The 23,168-nt window shown below is 32.7% G+C and overlaps 1 protein-coding gene across 4 annotated transcripts in view; it reads left to right on the top strand.

Moving 5' to 3' along the window:
• Positions 1 to 23,168, top strand: part of SPAG16 (sperm associated antigen 16) — a 695,163-nt gene that overhangs the window by 496,827 nt on the left and 175,168 nt on the right. For all 4 annotated transcript variants that reach the window (XM_016150047.2, XM_016150046.2, XM_016150049.2 and 1 more), the window contains one exon: positions 11,399 to 11,525. In XM_016150047.2, coding sequence (XP_016005533.2) covers positions 11,399 to 11,525 — 127 coding nt within the window. The remainder of the gene's footprint in view (positions 1 to 11,398; positions 11,526 to 23,168) is intronic.

Genomic DNA, 23,168 nt, shown 5'->3' with positions numbered 1-23,168 from the left:
TGTATTAATCAACAATAATTGGCCACTTTAAAAGAGACTTCTGCCAGATAGAGTAACACCTTAGGCCGTTCTCACAATAACTAAAACAGATTTAACAGAATTTGTGTGGATCTACATATAATATTTTCTGCGATGATTAAAGAGCAGAAGGACAAAGAACAGTCATTAAGTTATTTCTGTCATCTTTGCTAGATGATATTTTTTATTTCACCATGAAGTGTAAAAATACATATTTAAAAAATTTTTCTTTTATTATTAGTTTCAAATATACAGTACATTGGTTAGACATTTATGTAGTATATGAAACAATACCCTTGATTACTCTCTCTCTCCTCCGGCTCTCCACCTAGCCATTACCTTACTGCTGACTGCATTCCCTATGCTGTGCTCCCTATCCCCATGGCCATCTACCAACTCCTAATTTGTACTTCTTTAACCCTACACTGCTTTCCCCACCCAACTCTGGCCGTCAGAAAATACATACATATATTTTTAAAAACTTCATCTAAGCACTTAAGAAGTGATTATTTAAAAATTACTAGAAATGTATGCCTTGTACATAGTATGTGAAACTGATTTAGGTAAATTTAAAAAATCTTATATTTTTCCAACCAGGAAAGAAACATACTTATTTGCCTGGATGTTTCGCAGTCTGCACCTACGTCAGCTGCTGACGTGGACGTTCATGTTCCAGGCCCCTCACAGACCTCCAGCCACTGCGCAGACTACTGCTTCTCTAATTGTCATTCCCTGCCCTGTCCCCTTCCTTACTCTGGAAATATAAAAGGACTGATTTTCTCTCTTGATAAAGGACAACAGATTAATGAATTTAAGTACCTGAATCATTAAAATTGACATCCCTGGTATACTACTTAAAGAGCAGTAGCAACTGTGGCTAGCTTTTACTCTTCAGGGGGTCCTGTGATCTCAGTTTTTTTTTTATGTAAATTAGTGCAAAAATTACTCTAACAGTGTCACATGCTGTTCACTTTAAACTCCAAACAGAATGTTCTATTTCCTGATTTGGTAAATAGAAAGAGCAGAATGGCAGAGTTACAAGTTAACAGAATATTGGTCAAACCAGGTTTGAAAGGCATCAGAGAAGAAAGCACAGTGTATATTTCCAAGTGTTTTGAATGAAAGATTCTCCTGTGTCTACTTTATTCTTATATGTACTTATTCCTAAAATGTGAAGTTATAGAGCAATACGTTGAATTTCGCTTAGATGGTTTACAAATCAGTTTGAACAAGATGACCCCATAGCTCATTCAGGTCCAGGATCCTATCTTATCTATTTCTGAATTGCATCTTTGCTGTCCCCCTCCCTCGCTTCACCCTCCATCACCAGACACGAGGCCATTCTCATAGAGAACACTTATCTGGTCAATATTTAAAAACCGATTAATAATTTCATGAGTTCTTTAAAAAAGAAATGTCTTCGTGTTTTCAAATCATGTATAAATTTCTTTGTTCAGCTCATCATAACAAAAGAAAAAAGTGGTGGAGGGATAGAGATGTACTATTCTAAAAAAAAAAAAAAAAAGGACGGGTCTCAGCAGCTTGATTAAATGGATTAAAGGGTAGTAGTAGTTTAGCAGTTGACTAATGGGTTTTAAAAGCATTTGAATGTCCTTTAATTCTCAAATTGGATCACCCATTATCGCAGGTTATTTTAGGAAGATTATCTGTACAGGCTTCATTCAAATGAAAATCCTTATGCCATGCGAGCTTTATTTAAAGATGGTTGTTGTTCAGAAGAAAATAAGTTGATGGACAGAAGCAAAGATCTCTCAAGTGATAATCATTTTAGGAAAATTATTTTAGAAAAAAATGTATGTGTGTGTGTGTGTGTAGTGTGTGTATGAATTACTCAGTTGAGTGACCACATTAATTGTGTACATGTGTCATATTATAATTGCCTAAAGACTGGGTGAGAAGTCTATTGGCATGTTTTAATTAAATCTTATATTTCCCAGTTTAATAGGGAAGTGACAAGAAAAATTATAAAACTCTAAGCTCTTCTTTTGCCTTTTATTGTCTGGCCGCATTTACTAATGAGCCACTTCACCCTCCCTCTCCCCTAGCATCGCTTACTTTTAACCTCACCTTCTGCTATTTCCAATGCCACTATGCCAAAATTGTATAATAATGTGCATCAAAATCAAATTTAAAAGCTTTGAATAAAAATCTTCCTTCCGATTTACATGTGAATTTATTTCTGACTTTCTTCTTATGTATCTAATGGATTTGAAGTCAATCAGATTGAGTTTCAATGCCAGCTACCATTTACCAGATGTGTGAATTAGAAATAGCCTCAATATTCCTGTATATAAAATGGCAACATCACCATGTATCAAAGAAATTCATCAAATTAATCCTGTCGGATGCTGGAGATACACACACACACACACACACACACACACACACACACATTCTTGAGCTTCGTTCTGGGATGCTGTTATGTTATTTAGAAACTGGTTGGTACTTTCAGGTCTGCTTTTAAGATTCATTAGGTGGGACTAGAGCCATGCTCAATTTAGAACTATTTTCCCAGTATTCAAGCAAGATCCTTCTTTGTGCTGTAATCTACCTATCTCTCCTGAATTTTGAATTTTTTCAGTGTGGCTTCTGGGGCAGGCATAATTCCTAGCCTTGGTAAAGTGCCTTTTCATGTTTCCTCTTATAATTTCAGATGGTTCTTTCCAGGCCTCTAGTTAGTTTCCTCATATGCATATGCCAGTCGATACTCAGCTAAATACTGGAGGAAGTTACTTTGGAAATTTCCAGGGTTCTTTCTGTGTAACTTTCTCTTCTGTACTCTGTCCTGCAAATTTGAGCTGCCTTTGTCTCCCTAGACTCTCAATTCCATCTCTTCAATCTTGGGAGTCAGCCACGCTCTGTCTGGGTTCCCACTCCCAGAGCTGTGGGTTAGAAACTGTCAACGCAGCATGTCACAGCAATCTTCTATAGCTCACCTCATTAGTTTCCTGTTTCTTAGTGATTGTTGTCCTTTGTTGCCTGATGTACAGTGTCTTACAAACCATTGTTTCCTTTATCTTGTCCATTTTTTTTTCCCCATGCAGGAGAGTCAACCTGGTCCCTTTTACCCTATTGTGACTGGCAATGGAAGTCTTATTATCATCTGTTTTTCATTGTTAACAATTTTAAGCAGAAAGTGTATGATTATAATAATGATGGTATTCTTTTTAAAATTTATAGTTAGCTCTTCCTCCTATAAGAAATAAAGGTTGACAGCGTGTTTGCAGGAGATCTGAATTATAGTCTTAATTGGCCCACAAATTTCCTGTGAGGGCTTAGACAAGTCCTTAATTTCTCAAAACCTTTACTTTTTTAATCCATGGGAGATATTGATCTGGACAACCTTTATATTCTCTCCCAGAAATGTATTGACAATCACTAACATTTTCTTTAGAAATTGAAAAAAGCTTTTGAATTTGAATGTATCAGTGAGATGGCTTTTTAGGGAAATAAGATGTTTTTAGCATCCAATTTTTCTAAAATGTGAAAGATTCCTTGTTACTCAGCCCTTACTAGCAAACCCAACAACAAAACTGAAATCTTTGCTTTGACATACATAGCAATGCCAAACTGAAATAATTTAAAACCCTACTCTCTTCAGATATTGAGTACTGAGCTTTAGTTTTTACTCTGTATCTCTTTGGTTTATTTTTCATATTAAAAAAAAAAATCCTATCGCCCTACTTTGACACTACAGTATGTTACTATGTAAATATATCATGAAAGACTACTACAATGTGACAAGCTTCATCAGAAGAAAACACTGAGGGCCTATATGACAAAGATTTTATATGTGAATATCTGAAATAATGCCAATAATGACACTGAAAATGAAGAAATTCACGTGAGAGTCAGAAAATTTATCTTTAGTGCTTTTAGAAGAGGCTCATTGCCAGAGGCATGATGCATTAATTTCATATGCCGTGTTAGGAATTTTCATTTCTCCTTGAATAAAACGTTAGTTTCAAAAGGTGTCCTTAGAGTAGAAAGACTCTCAGTGATTTATTAAACCTCCTTTTCCACTTTACCTTCATAAATGTACTAATTTTATACCATATTTGGCAGGTAGAAAGTTGGCCAATCTGTTCTTGCTTCTACCAGAACTGTGCTCTATTTAGCACTTGCAAAATCAAAAGCATTATGCTAGATTTTGAGGGAGATTCAAACAAGTATTTAGCCTTTTTCCTTGATGAACTAAAATATAATTAAAGAATCAAAATCTATGCACAAAGTGGATAACTATCAATGTAAGGCAACACATAATAAATACCAAAGATAACTAATTAAAAATAAATCAGAATATCTGGTATAATTCTTGAGAGTTCAATCACAACCATTAAGAAAAGTTTTGCTCTGACTATTCACATATGGAAATAATGAATCATTAATTCACTTATTTAAATACTTATTAAGTGTATAATATAAGCCCCAAACTGAGCACAAAAGGTTTAGAGCAGTACTCTCTAGTAGGACAATATCATCTAACAATACTTTCTATAATGATAGAGATGTTCTTTATCTAAAGTGTTTAATATGATAGTGACTAGCTACATGAGAATGTTTGATTTAACTAATTAAAATTAAATAAAATAAAAAATTTAGTTCCTCAGTTGCAGTAGTTACATTTCAAGTACTCAGTAGCCACATGCATTGCACAGTGTGATTCTAGAAGGAAAAGACAGGCATGTATACAAAAAATTACAATTTGTTATGTAAGTTTTATGATATCCTTCTGTGGGAGCAAGAGAAGAAATATGTTCTTATGTGCCCTAGAATACTTTAGAAGAAGTTGCATTTGAAGCAAATGTTAAGTATATTTAAATAATGACCAGAGGAAGAAATAACAAATGAGCATCCTAGTCAGAGGCGAAAAGAAGAGAAACATGAGAGCATGATGTATTTGAGAACTAGAAGCCAGAGTAGCATGTGGGGAAGTTGTGGGAGATAATAGACAAAAAGGAGAGGAGTCAAGGAGGGCCTCAAATTTGTATTTAGAAAAAAAATTACTCTGCCATTGATTTGGCAACTATGGCATTACTGATATGATGAACCAGGGAACTTCATGTTGGGGGTGGAGAGTTGGGACAGGCTTCTACAGTGTGAGATGTTTATCAGTATCTCTGGCCTCTACCAACGGAATTCCAGTGCTCGGTGCCCCAGATGTGACAATCAAAATTGTCTCTTTACGTTGCCAAATATCCTCTGGAAGGCAGCATTGCCATGGTTGAGAACCACTGTTGTGAAAATGACCTGCAAACCTACAGGGTTCAGTACATGTGTCCATGTGTGAGGGGACGAGGGCCTAACATAAGGGATTGTGGAGGGTAGAGGCCTACTTCCACGGGACAGGATAGGAGAGAACAGAGATGGAGAATATGATAAACTTGGCGATTGCACGGAGTACGGAGTTTTTTATAGAAAATGAAAAGTCAGGAGAAGGGTCCAGTTTGAGGGAAAGATGAATTTGGCTTTGAACATACTGATTTGTGTCTGCGGAATTTCTAAATGGACACATTCTGTGGGTAATTGGAAATAATGACCAGAAATTCAAAAGAGAGGTATGAATTGTACATGTAGGTTTGGGAGCCATAAACACATAGAGACTAACTGGTTGAAACCATGAGAAAGCTTCTTTTTGCCCCCATTAATTTAGATTTGATGACAACTGTCATTGTTTCCAGCTGATCTCCAAACACAGCCCTAGTCAGTCCTTCTGACACATAGCACCAGTTTTGTTTTGTTCTGTTTCAGTTCTCATTTCACGTAAAGTCAAGGACTTTGAGTTCCAACTACACTGGCCTCTTTACTTTCAGCACTTCTGCCTGGGGCCCTTTTTCCTCTATTTCACTATTTCCTCTTCCTGGATCACTCTTCTTCCTTTTAGGCACAATTTGTCCCCACAAATCTTTTTACTTTTAACTCAAAGGTCGTGAAACCCTCCCTGACCAAGGCTATTTACATTTCAACACTCTTTCTAGCAGACATTCCTTGTCTACAACAGTTTTATTCTCCATAGCTCTTGACATTTAACATGCTACATATTTTAAAGATTTACTTAATTTGTGATATGATTCTCCCCCAGAAGTATATATAGTCCATGAGGCAGGGATTTCTGCTTTGTGCACTTCTGTATATTCAACACTTAAATCAATACTTACTACTAGGTAGTAGGCTCAATCAATATTCTCTGATAAATGAAGTAATAGGTTTTCCACTGGTCCAGACAAGTTTGCCTGGATTCAAACTCTTGCTTAGACTTATGGTACAAACTAGAAAAACACAGGAAAGTAATGTTGACTTGTTTTTCAGGGTCTCAGAGACACAATTTTGCACTTGACAGTACCTTCTTAACTCACTAAGACTACTGGCCTTCAAACATTCTTTTTAACATATAATTATTTATGTTCAAAACATATAACATTTTTACATTTCAACGTTGTTATGTATTTTTACATAACAGTGTTTTACATTTACATTTTCACATTTCTCAGTAGGAACTCCAAAAACTCTTCAGAACTTTTACATTGTTAACCTTGTCATAAATTCACCATATTCCTGATAGTGAAACATGTTAATTTCTGGGTTGCTCTATCATTGTGCCATTTTCAATACTAATGATGCCCTACCTTCTCATCACAATATCATTTCATAATCTTAATCTACTTAAAATGCTATTTCTAGAAAGCTGCATTCACATGATGGACCTATCCTGGGGCTGCTTTTCTAGAAGAAACCTCTGATCCCACAACTTGAATTAAATGTTCAATTTGTACTCTAATCAACCCTTTACCTATTTCTCCCATTTAACTTTGCATTGTAATTGTTTGATTATCCCTCTCTCTCCAACAATTAACTATAAATTCCTTTTGAATTTACAACCATTGTATCTCTTGCTTCTGGTCCCTAGTCAGGGACACAGTACAGCTCAGTAAGTATTTGTTATTTTATATACATTAATTCTCTTCATCTAATTCTAATTATTCTGCCTTATAAATTTAAACACATCCTTGATCAATTCATCCTTTTCTAATACATATTTGTTGATATTCTTTTAAAGGATACTAGTTCTTTCAGGGTGTTCTGCCTTGATAACACAATATGCTCCTTGAGCACTTAAGAGCCACTTAATTGGCCTCCATTCCCCAAAGCATCTAAGTCAAGGCATGAAAAATATTTTCCTTGTTAAAGGATTAAGAGCTTGGACACGTAAGTCAAATTGACTCAACTTGAATCCTGGGTCTATGTTTTACTAACAAAATGACTTTGGGCAAGTTGTGTAACATTGTTTCATTTTTCTTACCTGAATAATAGGACAGTGTAATCTAATCATAAAGATGAAAAATTAAATAAGATAATAAATATAAATCACTTCAAACAAGTTACTGTGATTATGTAGTATAGTATTGTATACTGTAGATACTAAGTCATTTTTTTTTGAGATGTCCAACTTCCATATACCTGGAGTATGATTGATGATGTGTTATTAAACCCTAACAGGTTGACAATGACAGGGGGAAGTATGTACTGACCACAGTGATCTTATTTACATCCTTCCAATGCTTTAAATTCCCTCCTTCTTCAGCTTTGAACTTCTCGAGCATTTCCAAATTTTACCTTCTCTTTCTATTCAAATTCCATATTTTTTTTTGCCTTATTTGTGCCATTAGGGTTCTAAAGAAATGATGTAATGAGCTAAAGCTTAATGCTACACAGGCTTGTCCTAAGAGACGCACTAATGTATCAGTATGCTAAAAAATGTTTGGAATAATAATTTTTCTCCTAATGAGCCTAAACATTTTATTATAGTTACACCTTAATACCAAGTTGCAGGCCATTACCTTCACATATTGAAAACAGCTGATGTTTTAGGACTTAATGTTTCTGCCATTTGCTTGATGAACCCTTTTTTTTTTTGTGCATGTGTGCCCATTTTACATAGTAAAATTTTAAGATATAAAAATTAGATCACTTGACAGGTATTGGGTATGACGTTTTGATTTCATTATTTACTTACTTAAAATGTTTTTATGGTAACAATTAATATATATACTAATTCTGAGAAATTTGAATTTTAAAAATGCTAAAAGGGGCAAATAAAATAAAAATGATATGTCCTACCACCTAAAGATAGTCATTTCTGATTTAGTTCATACCACTCTTATTTTCAGCATATGCTTCGTGTGTGTCAAATAATGTAAACAATTTTGTTTGTGCTTCTTTTGTTGAACTACATATGTATGCTTTCCCTTGTATTAATAGCCTTTGGAAATGCTATTATAATAGTTAAAATAATAATTTAGTTATATAATTTGTTATAGTTTTATGTATATATAAATGTGTGCCTATTTATCTCTCTATCCATCTGTGGAGGATTCTTTTTTTACATTTCTACTGCACCATCTTAGAAATAATAATATGAAAAACATCTTTGTGACAAATATTGATTTGCGTTATTGATACCTATTTAAATATATCTTAATGGAGGAATATATTCAATATATTCAAACATATATTATGGTATTTGTTTTAAGAAATAAACAAATGTAATATATTGGTTAAAACCTCAGTCTCTGAAGTCAACTAGACCTATGCTTGGATTCTCACTCCAAATCATTCTACCTAGGTAATTTTAAGAAAGTCACTTGACCTCTTTAACCTTATTTTCTTCATCTGTACAATGGGATTATTGCACATAATGATATATCTCTTAATTTTTTTTTTGAATTTGACTTTCTTAGTTTAGATTAAGTGATTAACCATAGCTAGGTATTGTTTTCTTACTTGCTATGTGTTCTAGATAAAATATTTGTTTATTCCCCACATTATCAGCTAATTCCTTTCTTAGTCTTTCCATCTCCATATCTCTCAAAACTCACCCTATGCTTTTCAGATAAGCAGTATTCTAGTATCTTCTAATGCCCTGTGGTAGGAGATTGATTGGCAGATGGCCCTCCATTTTGCCTGAGACAGTAAAAGGAGGAATATGGGGTCTTTAGGCTATTCCAAGTTTTTGGTTTTGGATTCTCTGTTTCTTTTATATCTTCCCTTTTTTCTAAGTGATTCAGAACTATCAGGGTTAGAACTAATATTTACCTCAAGACTGTTATGGAAGTATTAGACTAAAGTAAAACTTCCAGGTACACTCCAATGAGAAATTCATCATATATTGGTTTAACACATTTTTTTTTTTTTGAGCTCTACTATATGCTTCAGATACTGCCATAGACACTGTATGTGCTTCATTGGCTAACTGGAAATATAGCGAAGTTGTTCTTTCACTATCAAGTATCGCTCAGTTATCAAATCTGAACAAATTTATTTCTGTCACTTAATGAGTTCTTATACTTGATTTACCCAATGCATACTTTATCATGGCTTCTAAGTTTCTTGGGAAATGAAAAAAATCTGTCTAAATAATGTTAGTTATTTAAAATTATTTTAAGTAATTTGTACTTTTGTTAATAAAACATTTAGCACAATAGTAAAAGCATTTATTAAGTATTGACTATTATTTCAATATTATCAATATTATCAATATTATCAAACTGTTATACATTGATCATTTGACAGCAGTAAAAATGTGAAAATATGAAAACTATTTAAATACTTACTTTTACCCAAGAAATGGTTGAACTTTTTAAGTGTATTACCTCAATTTTTAATATTATAAAGCTTAAATATTGTATAACATTTAAGATTATCTTTAATTTGTAGAATCCAGATAAGAAAAATATATTGTTTACAACCTGCCTTTCATTAGAAGTGCATCCAAATTAAGTACTGCTTAAAATTTATTTATTCTGTTCTCAGAATTGAAAAAATGTTCCATTGTTTGACTTCTGAAAGATGTCTGAAGCCCTTACATCTGGAAAGACTTTTTTCTAATTTCTAGCATTAACATTCCCTACTAATCCTGAGGATGTCCTTTTTTAAAAAATTGAATTTACTGATTCTTCACAATTTTTACAATACATGTTTACATATCTGAAAACATTTCAAGTTCTCCATGTTCCTTTTGAGTCATAAAAAAGATTAAGCATCCCATTTATTAGATTGGAGACAAGGTTGTTATATTGCTTGGCCAGTAACTACAGTTATAGATTTTTAAAATGAATGACATTTGTTGCAGTAATGGTGTGTTTAGGGAAAAACAGAGTCCACATGGAGTATGATACAAGATGTACATTTTTGACAGAAAGGATAGACATCAAGAAGTAAATGAGAACATAAATTGTGTGAGCTTGTTCAAAATGATAAAAAGGAAAATGGTACAGTATCAAGTCATTTAACATTTTAAAATATTTAGGGAAAAAGTGAGATTATGATTTTTGATTTGACATTTAAAAAATTAAGCTAGAAGTGAAAGAGAAACAGTAGTGATTGAATGGGAAACAGTATAATGGTGTATCATGAACATTATTTATGGGCCTGATGTAGCAAATACTCATATTTAATTGGTGAATAGACATGGAACTCAAATGATAGAATGATGAGAATGAATGTAGATCATGAGTCGCTAGAGAACAGAAACCCTTTGTACTCATCACTGTATTCGGGTCCCTGACGTGAAGTGTATGTTCAATAACCATCTCCTAAGAGACCAGCAGGAGGGGCGTAGGCAGACCACGAGCAAGGCACAGATGCATCCATGTAGGTACTTCTATATCGGAAAAATACCTGTTCTTGTTTTCATAATACTTGAATCAACCACGCTTCCTCTTGTTTTGCAGCCCCTTTAAACAATTACCTTCATTTTTATCTTACTACATGTTACCCCAACGCCCAAGTATTTCTAGTAATTTTGTCTGTCTTATCAGACCACAATAGGCACCATTTCCTTGCCATCAATTTCACCTTGATCTGGTAATTTTACCTTCTATGACCAAAACCCTTCCTTGTGTCCATTTGTTTCCCTACCTCTGTATTTATTTTTATTCTATCTAAGGTATAAATTTTCAATTTTAACTAATTACAAGCATGTAAAATGAGATTCCCTTTTAATGCAATGTTTTCATGTATATAGTTTTAATGGGCAGAGCACATATGTGCATGATCTGTGATGTGTGCCATGGATAAATTACATGGGTATGCATATTTTTGGTTTATTACATCGTCTAATGTAAATAATAAAAATAATATTCCAAAATTTACTGTAAGATTTTATGTATTTAAATTATTTCATAACAACTTTATGTTCAAGACAAAGATATAATGAATACTTTTTTAGATTAGAGGTGTGTGTTCTTGCAGATTTAAAAAAATTGTAACATAAATCTCTTTTGTGTGTGTAACTATATATTTTTGGACATATGAAATATATATATATGTATATATTTCTTTATATATATGTTTTTTAAAGGGTCACATAATAGCATCCTGTGATTCCTGTGGAGTTACAAAACTATGGGACTTTCGGAAACTCTTACCAATTGTGTCCATTGATGTAGGTCCAAGTCCTGGCAATGAGGTGAACTTTGATTCATCAGGTAGGACTGTTGTTTGTTTGTTTGTTTGTTTGTTTAATATTTGTGACCAGTCAAATAACTTTAATGTTTGTTCTGAAACTATTTTCTCTTTCCACTTTAGTTTTTTGGTATTTTCTTCTATGTAAATGTCTGTTCTTAAAATTATGTTAGAATATATTACATTATATTTTATTTTATTATGTATTGTATCATGTCACATTATGAAATCATTATATTTATTATGTATGTAAAGGAAGAAAAGTAGAGAAGGTAAGTTTGTGTTAATTTAGATAATAACACAAGTTCCTGCCAGCACCATGTAATACCTTAGAGCCTGTGTCCCTTAGAATCACCAGCTAAGGTAAGTAAGTTGGGTTTTCTGAAGGCAAATTGCCTGAGAGTGAAGAACAGTTTTGGCAAAATAGAACTGAAATATTTTTAATTCAATATTTTAGTCATAAAAATTTAATAAGTTGCCCCATATTCTCTATATTTTATAATTCATTTGACATATATATATATTAATCTTACTGCTGCAACTATATGCTCTACATTCTGTAATATTATTTGCATTTAGAATTTTTTTGAAAGAATAGAAACACTATCAATCTGATAAAATATTTTATCCTTGCTGATGATAAATAATGTAGCAACTGATATTAACAACCACACAATGATTCTAATTGTCTATTTAGAATGTTAAAATTTCAGTTATATCTTCATCTTTAACGATAACCTTTGCTAAGTAAAGAATGTATATCTGTATAACTTTCTTTGCTAGTGTGATACATTGTTCACACTTTTTAAAAACTGCATAATCTTTGATACTAATTTGTGGTAGATACAAGTTGTACAGATAGCTATTGTAGATGGGAAAACAATAAAGATAGAATGTACGTATAAAAATAATGTTTATGTTAAAATAGTCCACATTAATTCAATTTATACTTTCTGATATAGAAAATTTGCATTGACATCATTGTACTAAAGGAGTTTTAATTTGGTTTTCATAAACATTTTTACATTTTTAAATCCCTTTTTATTACCTTGAGCTAGCATCTAAGTATTCATGTCCTTGAATTTTGAACTCTGAAATTTCAAAATTTTTGGCTATACTTTCTAATAATGTAAGTTAAATTGTTTTGAAATGCTGTACAACTAGTAATAGATAAATATTTTACTATCATTATTAAATATGTTTCCACTTGCTTTTCAGCCCCAAAATTCTTCTCTATGCTTAGTCAGGCAAGCCTGGTTTAAAATAAATATTAGTACCTATCTTATTGTCATACAAGTCAATATTATCCTAAAGTTCTTGGTACACCAAATATATTTTCTCTGTCATGATTGCTATATTCTTGATAATTCTCTAATATGAAGAAAAGCGTGAGAATCAAAGTGGAACAATAAGAAACATAAAAAGCAAAGAGTGTAAACTAGAGACCTCGTTAATGAAAACACTTTATCAGTTAGAGGGAATATAATTTCAGTCTTATCCCTTTGGCCATTTCTTTAAGGAACATACTATAATTACTTTTAATTCTATGTGTTTGAGAAATTAATGTCATAAGCCTTTTTCTCATTGAATAATGAAAATTTTGTGCTTCTGCAGAAGAGAAGTCTTCATCGACTATTTTAAAAAGGTTAAGATATATTAAAATTTGAAGGAATAAGGAAGAGCAAACACAAGGTCTAATGAGGGCACAAAGAGAGACATGAAAATCAGAAAGTAAAATACCAGAAATTGTGTTCACCTTAAGAGAATAAAAAAGTGCAAGTCGAATGCAAAACAAAATCAAAATAAGGATAGGGATGTGTAGATCTCTTCTAATTTGCCTTTATTCAAGAAAAGATTCTTTAAAATAAAAATATAATGAAATTATATCATGAAAGTCTTTGGATTCTGCGGATAAAATCAAATCTAACTTTATAAGCTCAAAATATACATTTATTTGACATACTTTTATTTATTCCCCGTAACAAGGCAATACAAGCATATATAGTACAAACATTTTCCAAGAAAGCAAGAGTATATTGACACTATTAACAATAAGTACCATTTATTGAGAGCTCATATTGGTTAAGTTGTGCCAGATCAGGTTTCCAGGTTGAAAATCTGTGACAGAATTAAATCGTGCAGTTATGTACACTTGGGATGTTATTTGTCACAGGTAACCTGGTGTAAGATGGGCTCTGGTCTGCTTTCTTAGATATGCCCTTGGACCTGAGGAAACATACATGTAATATCATTATAATATCATATAATGCATGTGGGAACATTAATAGTACTCTGAGATATTTAATATAAGGAATGTGAGGAGTTGTTAGATATTCTAAATAATCAAAGAAACAAAAATTTCTAACCACATTTCATAATTCTGGATCAATTTAATTAAAAGTCCTCTTGAATTTATGAGGTATGCTTTTTAAGAACTGTTCCCATATACAATGACTTATTTTTATAAATATGGATTTCTTGTCATTGCAAATCCAACACAGTATAGAAATAAATGGGGTAGAGGTCATTAAAAAGGTGAAATTTTTGTCCATAACATTTGACTTCAATTTTTATGTATATCAAAATTGCCTCATTATTTATTAGCCTCATAAGTAAATCTTTTCATTTTGAATTTATAAAAGTAAATATGTACTAATGAAATACTACTTTATCTGTTTTAAAATTGTGATTCCTTAGTATAGCATTTTAAAAATGTATCTTTGATAAAAAATATTTGAAAAGCAGTGATGCAGAAAAAGGATATATGCTATAGTTCAGACCCTGAGGTCTCTACCACCTTTTAGACTTAACCAAACTATATAATCTCTCTGAACTGTCTCCCCATAGAAACAATAAAGGAGACAATCTCTTACAATATTCTAATGTGTTTCCAAAGCATAATGTATATTCTGTAATGAGAAAATCCTAGTATAGTAACCTACCATGTTTTATCCTAGCTGGAAGGAATCTTAGAAGTCATTCCATTCATTTCAAGGATGAGAAAAATGTGTGTACACATTGGTATGTAAATAAGATGCCTGAGGTTGTATGCTAGTTTAGAAGGTTTCCAGTGAAAACATAAACACCAAGAATAAATATTAAAAGAAACCTGCATCATACCTCCTTTTTATGTAATATTAGACATAATTTAAATAATTTAAATGGTTAACTAAGAAGTAAAGTTATATATATGTGTGTATATAGATATCAGTATATATACATATATAATTAAAATTCAAAGATTTAAAGATATATGAATCACCATCTCGAGTTTAGCTTTGCTGTTGCTGTAAGCAATCTGCTTCTCACGCATTTAAAAAAGGAGTTGCATGTGGCATAGCATTATTTACATAATGTTTTATTTGCAAATATATTGCCTGTGACAAAACAGCTTATCTGTGTTTATAGATATATACATATATTAGTATATATTTATAATTCTTGTATTTGTAAAGGGATAAGTGTTTCTTTCTCATTAAACAGAGAGCCTCCTGATAATATAATGCTATACACCACTGCAAATATTCACTATCTAAATAATATCTCACTTGATATATTCAAATGCCATATGTTTTATCATTCAAAAATTTATTGCAATTTCAGGAAATGTTAAATGGAATTGCACAAAGTAATAAAAAGTAAACCATGAGAATTTATATATACACTTCCACATTTCTTATTTCATTATGTTTATATAGTGTAGCAATACAGTGTTTTTCCCTTCTTTGTAAAAGGTAATTCTAGTACATTTGCAAAGTCACATCCCTAAAAAAAATGCAGGAGCTGAATCTTGAATCTGATGGGGACTTTCTGGGAGAAAGCTTATCAGTATAAGGTTATCAAAATAGACAAGTTTTCCTACCATTTGGAGAAAATCCTAAATATTCTCCACAAGCAGAACTACAATAAAAATACTAAAATGGGAGGTGGGGGGAGAGAATGACCTTATTGGAAAACAGGAGAATTACAAGATTCCTCCAGTATTTTTCAAAACATAATAAAATAATCCCAAAATCTTTGGTTCAAATAGGATTATCGGTTCCTATTAGTAAAGGTTACCGTTCATTGTTTTGCATTCAAAAGGCAGATCATAATTCATTTCTCCTAATGAAAGCACTGTAGCATAAAGGAGGAAAGCACTCATTTAAAAATTAGAAGGCCTTGTTTTGACTTTTGTCTGCACTACTTATTAGCTGAATGGTCATAGTAAAATTTCTAAACATTTCTGAGCCTACTTGCATGTGAAATACTAAAAACCTATCATGATTTCCACTTCCAGCCAAGATGAAATAACAGGGACCATATTTACTCTACTACCTAAAACAACTAAACAACAACAACAGCAACAAACAGACAAAAAATATAAAACAATGGTTTTCAGACATTGAATATTGGGCAATGAAAGAAAGTGATACCTGAAAGAGGGAAGTAAATAAGATGAGCCCTCCAACGGCCCCAGAATACAGATTAGAGAAAGTTCTCAGGCCGCATCTCAAGATGGGTGGAAACCGGAGCTGAGGAGTCAGAATGGGCAGGCCAGGGAGGCCAGGGCAGCTAGAGTTTACAGGGCAGACTACAGGACAGGAGAGAGCAGGAGGGGGAGGGAGAGAGAGAGAGGGGAGAGGGGAGGGGAGCACACCGCACGCAAGAGCAAGCTCAGGAAATGTGCTGATGATCCCCTCCAATCTTTAGATGAATGGGAATCAGTACTTGGTAACCTAAGGCCAGGGAAAAAAAATGCGTCTAAAGAGTTAAAAGGAAAAATCTCCAAAGCCCTCCCAAGCCTAGGAATAGTTTGTGTTCCCACAAACCAGAGTGAAAAAATCTTACAATTCAAAAGAGCAGGAGCGGGCAAACTACTGCCCATGGGCCAGCTTGACCTGAGTTCATGTACAGTTTTAATGCAACACAGCTACACCCATTCATTTACACGATGTCTGAGGCTACTTTCGTGCTACAACAGCAGAACTGAGTATTTGTAACAAAGACCATATGGCCTGCGAAACCTAAAATATTTAATATTTGGCTCTTTACAGAAAAAAAAATATACTGAGAGAGAGCTCAGAATTGTATTACCTTAATAGTGAGGCAAGCTCAGCCCAAACCCCTTCACTAATGTCCTTTGAACCATCTAAGTTGGCTTATTTAAAAACCTATTTAGCCTTTACTACAATTCAATGAAATTGTTACTTTTACCCCCTTTCCACAGACGAGGAAACGGTCGTAGGAAGGTTAACAACAAGCCCAATGACTGCTAGCTGATCCTACGTGGCATCAGAATTCAAAGAGAGTCTGATTTTCGAGACTAAAATTTAAATTTTATATTATTCTGCCTCTCATTTTACTAATAGTATTCACTTTCATATTGATATATGACATATGTTAGGAGAAATGAATCATTTACTATGGATATTACAATAATCTCAATAATGACCACTTGACAGTGTTTGACTCAAAGCTGACTAAGACACAGAATCTTGCCAATAATTGTCAATTGTTTCTGGGAGGAGAAAGGAAAAGATCTTCCTAGCATTATTTGCCAGGTTTTTGGTTTTGGTGTGTCTTATGCACAAGTGCCTATATGCTCCTAACAGGACCTGGAACTTTAACCCCCACACCTCGGTATACATTTCTATTAGAGTAATCAGGGCTGGATTATGTACCTACAGGGCCCATCTTTCTATTATTTTTTTTTTTAAAAAAAACCCAGCCTGATTATAAACTGAAATAACAAAAGAAAGTAGACTAACCTAACCTCTTTTACCTCTAAGACATAAGGCAGAACCAACGTAAATTGCTTCTCCTATGAGCAAGCACATTCTACCACATCGATTTTCTGGGAAAGGAAACCGCAAAGAGAGAGGGTAAAACACAAGAGATAACAGGTGACCAAATGACCCTGCTTGGTTACTTATAGTCACATTATTTCATCCCCTTCCTGGGCAGCTCTGTTGTAGATGTAAATCCATTTTGTTCTTGAATAGAATCATGGGCCTCTCTGATACTGGAGAAAGGAACTGGAGGAACTAGAGAAAACCAGATTACGTATCTCCCTTGTAGACCCAAAGTGTTTGATTAATACCTGGGATGAAGCATATTATACTCCAGGACCTGGGCAAGGTGCTTTCTCTTTTAATCATTATAACATTCTGAGTCGGATGCCATTTCTCCCATTTTAGAAGGTTTTGAGAGGTTTGATTACATATGCATATTAATAAATATACACATTCGTAATCTTGTATGAAAGCCTGAATTGCATTTCACTTAACTGTTAGCTCTAGAAAATTGTAAAGAAAAAAGTTTAGAGATTCAAGGGACTGTTTTATACTTTATCTGTAAAAAAACTACATTGTCTCTTTACTTTTGTCAAGCTATCCCCTATGTTAGAAGCAATTTTATTTACCTGACAGCAATTACAGAAAATAATGTTTTAATAATAGTGTGAATACCCTGAAAACTTTAATTAAAGCACAGTTCAAAGACATCTGAATTTAGGGATAATAGTCATAATTGTACCAAGTGTTATAGCTATAATCCAGCTTTGATGGTCTATTGTCCATTCTGTTTGGTTGATGGCAATGCCATATCAGTTGTTAAGTATTTAAACTATCATCCCAATAATGGGTCATAAATTCTGACAGCTGAAATTTATTTGAGTTGCATAAATTATGACAGGTTAATACAAATGAAAGATTCTGACTTTTTAAAAATATTGTAGAATGTCAACATGAAAAGCTGTATACTTAACCTAATGACAATATCATTTCACAAACTATGAAGCCTCTCTTTTGGAATTGCCTTTACAGTTTTAAAAGTAATCATTTTGTATCCTCAATAGTCACAAATATCTGAGTCTGGATTGAATCTGTAGAGATATCTAGAGATTATTCATATCTTATGAGTCAGCAAAGGACGTTTGAGTTGATCACAAAGCAAGGATATAAAGAATAAAGATTGTTGTTCCTCTGTGATTTGTAATATCAAATTGAGCACAACACTTAATCTTCATTGACTTTATCATCTCTAAAAAAGGAGAGGTCTGGATTAGGTGACTTTATCAATTGGATTTACAACTTAAATTTTACATTTCATTTTCCTTTGTTCATTAGGACATGGTATTCTAAATAATATTCTAAAATAAAACTTAAATGCTTTTTATACTATTTAACCTAAAAATAAAATGTCAAAATGTAAGTAAAACATTCCACTTTTTTTTTGATCCAGAAAGGAAACACAGTTTGATATAAAAATCAAGATTATTTAAAAATTAAGTCTCAAATTTAAATGATAGCCGTATTGCTCAGTAATACAAAACTTTTATTCTTACGCACCTAGTAATACATTCAGACTCTGTAGCAGCAAGAGTTTTTTTTTTGGGGGGGGGCGGGGGAAAACTTTAAGTGCCAACATTTTAATAAATCAGTGACTCCATCAAACTCTTTATGTAGGACTATATGAGATCATAAAAATCTGACCCATTCTGGTTAAATCAGAACAGGAAACAATTAATTAATCTTACAAATTACAGCATTATGCAGGTGCAGTCAACTATTGCAGGGTGCCTACCTGGATATTACAGTGATACAAAGAAGTCATACTTCTGTTGTTAATTACTCAATTTTCTGTAGCATTTTGTAAATAAATATAGTTTCAATTGTTACTTAGCTCTCTAATGTAGCTGTGCTACATAGAAGTATATTTGTAACATTATAGGCATAGATGGTCAAAAGGTACTTGGAAATATTTTATATGTAAATAAAATATCTCTTTGGAAGTTTATTTCAAAATTGATATGGATAATTATATACCAATAATTGAAGTCCAATAAATGTTCAAATAATGGCTATAAATTAGTGCAATCATATTTAAAGAAGATTTATTTTATAGTATTAAAGTAATAAACATTTTTCAAGTGTATTTACAGTAGTTATATGCATATAACAATATGCTAATACCAAACTATTTTTAAAGACATTTAAAAAATTCAAAAAGAGTTGTATCTATACAGCAAGTATGAAAAATTAGTTGCAGAACTAGCTATATCATAACATCATCTAGGCAATAAAATATCCCAGTGGATATAATTAGCTATGCCTATATGTTTGCAGATATAATAAAAATTACATGTACATGGTAGCATAGCCCATTTTGAAATATGACAAATACCATTTTAACACATATATTAATCAAGAAAAATGCATTTATATAAAGTAATAAGGCATAATCAGACCTTTAATTTTTCTAAGGTATACACCGTGATGGTATTCAGAAGAGTGTATTATGTTAATCTCATTGCATATAATAGTTTATTAAATTTAAAATTAATATGGTTATAATTTGCAGTCCACATGCATTTCATGCCCAAAGTAAAGTAGCCCAAGCATTTGTCTTTTTTTTTAATAGACTGTGTATACAAAATTAAATAGATAATCATCCTTAATCTGCCAAGCTGATACTTTTTAATGGGATAATCCTTTAAGGGAAAATTACAGTTCAACAGATGTGCAAATCAACCCAAAATAAATAGCATGCCACTGTTGGAGACAGAGACTGCACAGTTGGCACTTGTGATAACTTGCAGTTATACTTATCTAAAATTAAATTTCAAACAATATTCAAATATGATTTACTCAAATCTGATTGAGCTCAGAAGTATCTTCCACACTTGTAATATAAGGGGTTTAAGTAAAAATGATTTAAAATCATCTTCATACAATATTCCATACTATGCACTCTACTACTGAAGAAAAAAAATCGAAAAGAGGAAACAGTGTGCTATTGTTATTATAAGCATCAACACTCTGTAAATGTTTTAACAATGAGTTTTATAAACATCGCTGAATAATAGATATGCATTTCAGGCCATGCTTTCTATCCAAGAATTTTATCATTTACTCTTTCGTATTTTTGTTGGTGTAATGGTAGAAATTATATTAATTCAATTGACAAGTATTTAATATAAGCCTAATATCTTCCAGGTACTGTTCTAAATTCTGAGATTTAGTGATAAAGAGATAGATAAAATTCTATTTAAAAAAGTAAATTGAAGCAATGCATACGAATCTGCAGGTAACTGGGAAAACTGAAAATTAAATTGTTCCACATGCAATATGCTATATGTGCCATCAGATTGTTATTTGTAAAGAAAAGGATCCTGTAGCTGTGTAAGGAGCAGGAGAAAAAAAGATGGGCATTTCCGTTAAGTTAACTATATAATTATCCATTACTGTTCCCATGGACTCAGTTTAATTTGAAGTTTTGATTACCATGCTTTATGCTATTATCCTTTCACTATGCCTTTCCTAGTGTTTGATTTGTTCCTTCATCCATGCTGCATTAGGAAACATTTACCCTCACTGAACTTTCATTGTAACAATGATGTTTCTGCTGCTTCTGCTTCTTTCTCTTTTATCTACTTCTTTCCTCTTCCTCTTCCTCACACTTCTTAGCTCCCTTCTCTCCATCGACCCTCTCCCTTCTTTTTCTTCTTCCTAATGTACAAAGAGCTGAGTTGATCATACTTCTCAGCATTAATAGACAATAATCATCAGGTTGTATTATTTTTCTGTTGAGGGAATTCTCTATCCCTACTCTCATTCCCTCCAGGGAAGTTTTTAAATGTCTCTGATATGTTTTCTAGATTTGCAGGTTATATTCAAAGAATATACAGAATTATTTTTTGTGTGTGTATATATAAGAACTTCTAAAAACTATGGTTGTTATACATTCTATTCAGTTTCTCGATTTTTCATTCTATACTATGTTAACTTTTGCCTGTGTTAATATACGTCTTTTAGGTTTATCAGTTCTGTCTACTAGTGGTATTCCATTTTATTCATTTATTCATTGTGCTAGCAATGAGCACCTCCTGTTAGCTCCTGCTTCTTCACTATATTCTTCACTGAACATCCTCAAATATGACTTCTGTGAGAGTTTAACCATGATATATACCCAGGGTGGACTTTCTGTGCCGTAGAATGTATATTATTTCATTTCACTGAACACTGTTGCAATGCTCTTTAGGATTACTATACGAGTTTAGTCCTTCTAGAAATTTCATTATCAGCAATGATGGTTCTATAGACTAAATTGTGACCCCCCTACACACAAAAAAATATTTAGCCACATATACAGAGACACTTTGACATTGATAATATTTAGAGGTGCTTAGCTTTTACTACTATCAGACTGACAGCAATGTTTTATGATTAAATTAGTTTGTTTTGTTTTTAAGAATCTCGATGGTATTTGCATCTGTATAAGCTTACATGAGAAAAAGTGTTTTTATGTTAAGAGAAAAATTATGTTAGTGAACTTTGGAGTATTTTCTAGGCATTCAGGAACTGAGGAACAATGGGGAAGAGTGTTTAGAGACCTCATTTCAACATGGGAATCCTGTTAGTAATAATACTTTACATTTGTATAGCAATTCATTTATTTTAATATCATTTGTTTCACCAGCAGATTTTTTAATGCTTAGTCCTATGAGTTTTTCATTATCAAAAATGACTTCTCTTTTAAAATTTTTTATGCCGATTTTTTTGTTGTTTCTTTATTTGCCATAGTTGGCAATCAGTTTGTTTTGAGATAGTTGAACTAGGTCATATTTCTAGATTTGTTACCGTCATTCTTCTGTGTAGATCCAAAACGTCCTATAACTTTTCTTTGTTTTTTTTCTATCTTCCTTAAGCTGTAGTCTCAATTAAATATTGATACTCATAAGGAAGCCTTGACCCAGCTTTGAAGTTTGGAACAGCCAATTGATCATAATGCAATGAAACTGTGTTGACAGTAGTACTCAATAGCCCCATCGTATCTCAGTCAACCAGATAAAAATACCACCCTACTATTTTCAGTAATGAAAGTATGACTTGTATTAACAAAGCCATATTTTCTATGATTCAGAGTCAATTAGCTTTCTCATGTGATAAAATTATCAGAGATTCTCATTTTGCGTTGAATGGTAAAATATAGAGCATTAGTCACACTAATTATAAAATAATCCTCAAAAGTAATTCAAAACGGCATATTTGAACACCAGTCATGAAAAGATAATAACTGAAGACAATTCGAAAATAAATTAAATCTGTAAGCATAAGGTATGATTGAATATCTCCTACAGAGGAATACCGTGTGAGCATTAAAATGTCATAAGTGTGTATATGATGAAGCACAAAGATAAATTTTCATGATACATGGCGAAGATGAATGTAGTGACAAAACAGAGTATAGGACATGATTTCACAAAGGATAGATAGATAGATAGATAGATAGATAGATAGATAGATAGATAAGCATGCAGACCGATCTGCATATGGATGTTGTACTATTCGTCCTTTACTGGCTCTGTCCCTCCATTCATCTATTTTTGCCCTTCTCTGCCCTCCCCTATTCTCTGGAAAAGCTGACTTGCCCTCAACTTATGTTTAGAATTGACCAATGGAAGACACTGACAGGAAGAGAGGGCAGGAGGAGAGGTTGGAGCATATATTCTGTCTTTTCCCACCTTGGATGCATTCGTGTGATGGCTGCCTTACTTGATGGCAATAGCTCCTGTCAGGCAGCTCTGCTTCTATGAGTTTAGTTCTCAGCCAGGTTTCACTTAGGTCATTTCTATTATTCTGGCCTAGTATGGGTTAACAACTTCCTAATACTCCTAATTAATG

This window comes from Rousettus aegyptiacus, unplaced genomic scaffold (assembly GCF_014176215.1).
Source record: "Rousettus aegyptiacus isolate mRouAeg1 unplaced genomic scaffold, mRouAeg1.p scaffold_m13_p_2, whole genome shotgun sequence".
Classification (NCBI taxonomy): Eukaryota; Metazoa; Chordata; class Mammalia; order Chiroptera; family Pteropodidae; genus Rousettus; species Rousettus aegyptiacus.
Note: the sequence above shows the minus strand (reverse complement) of the source record. Positions and strands in the feature narration are given on the sequence as shown.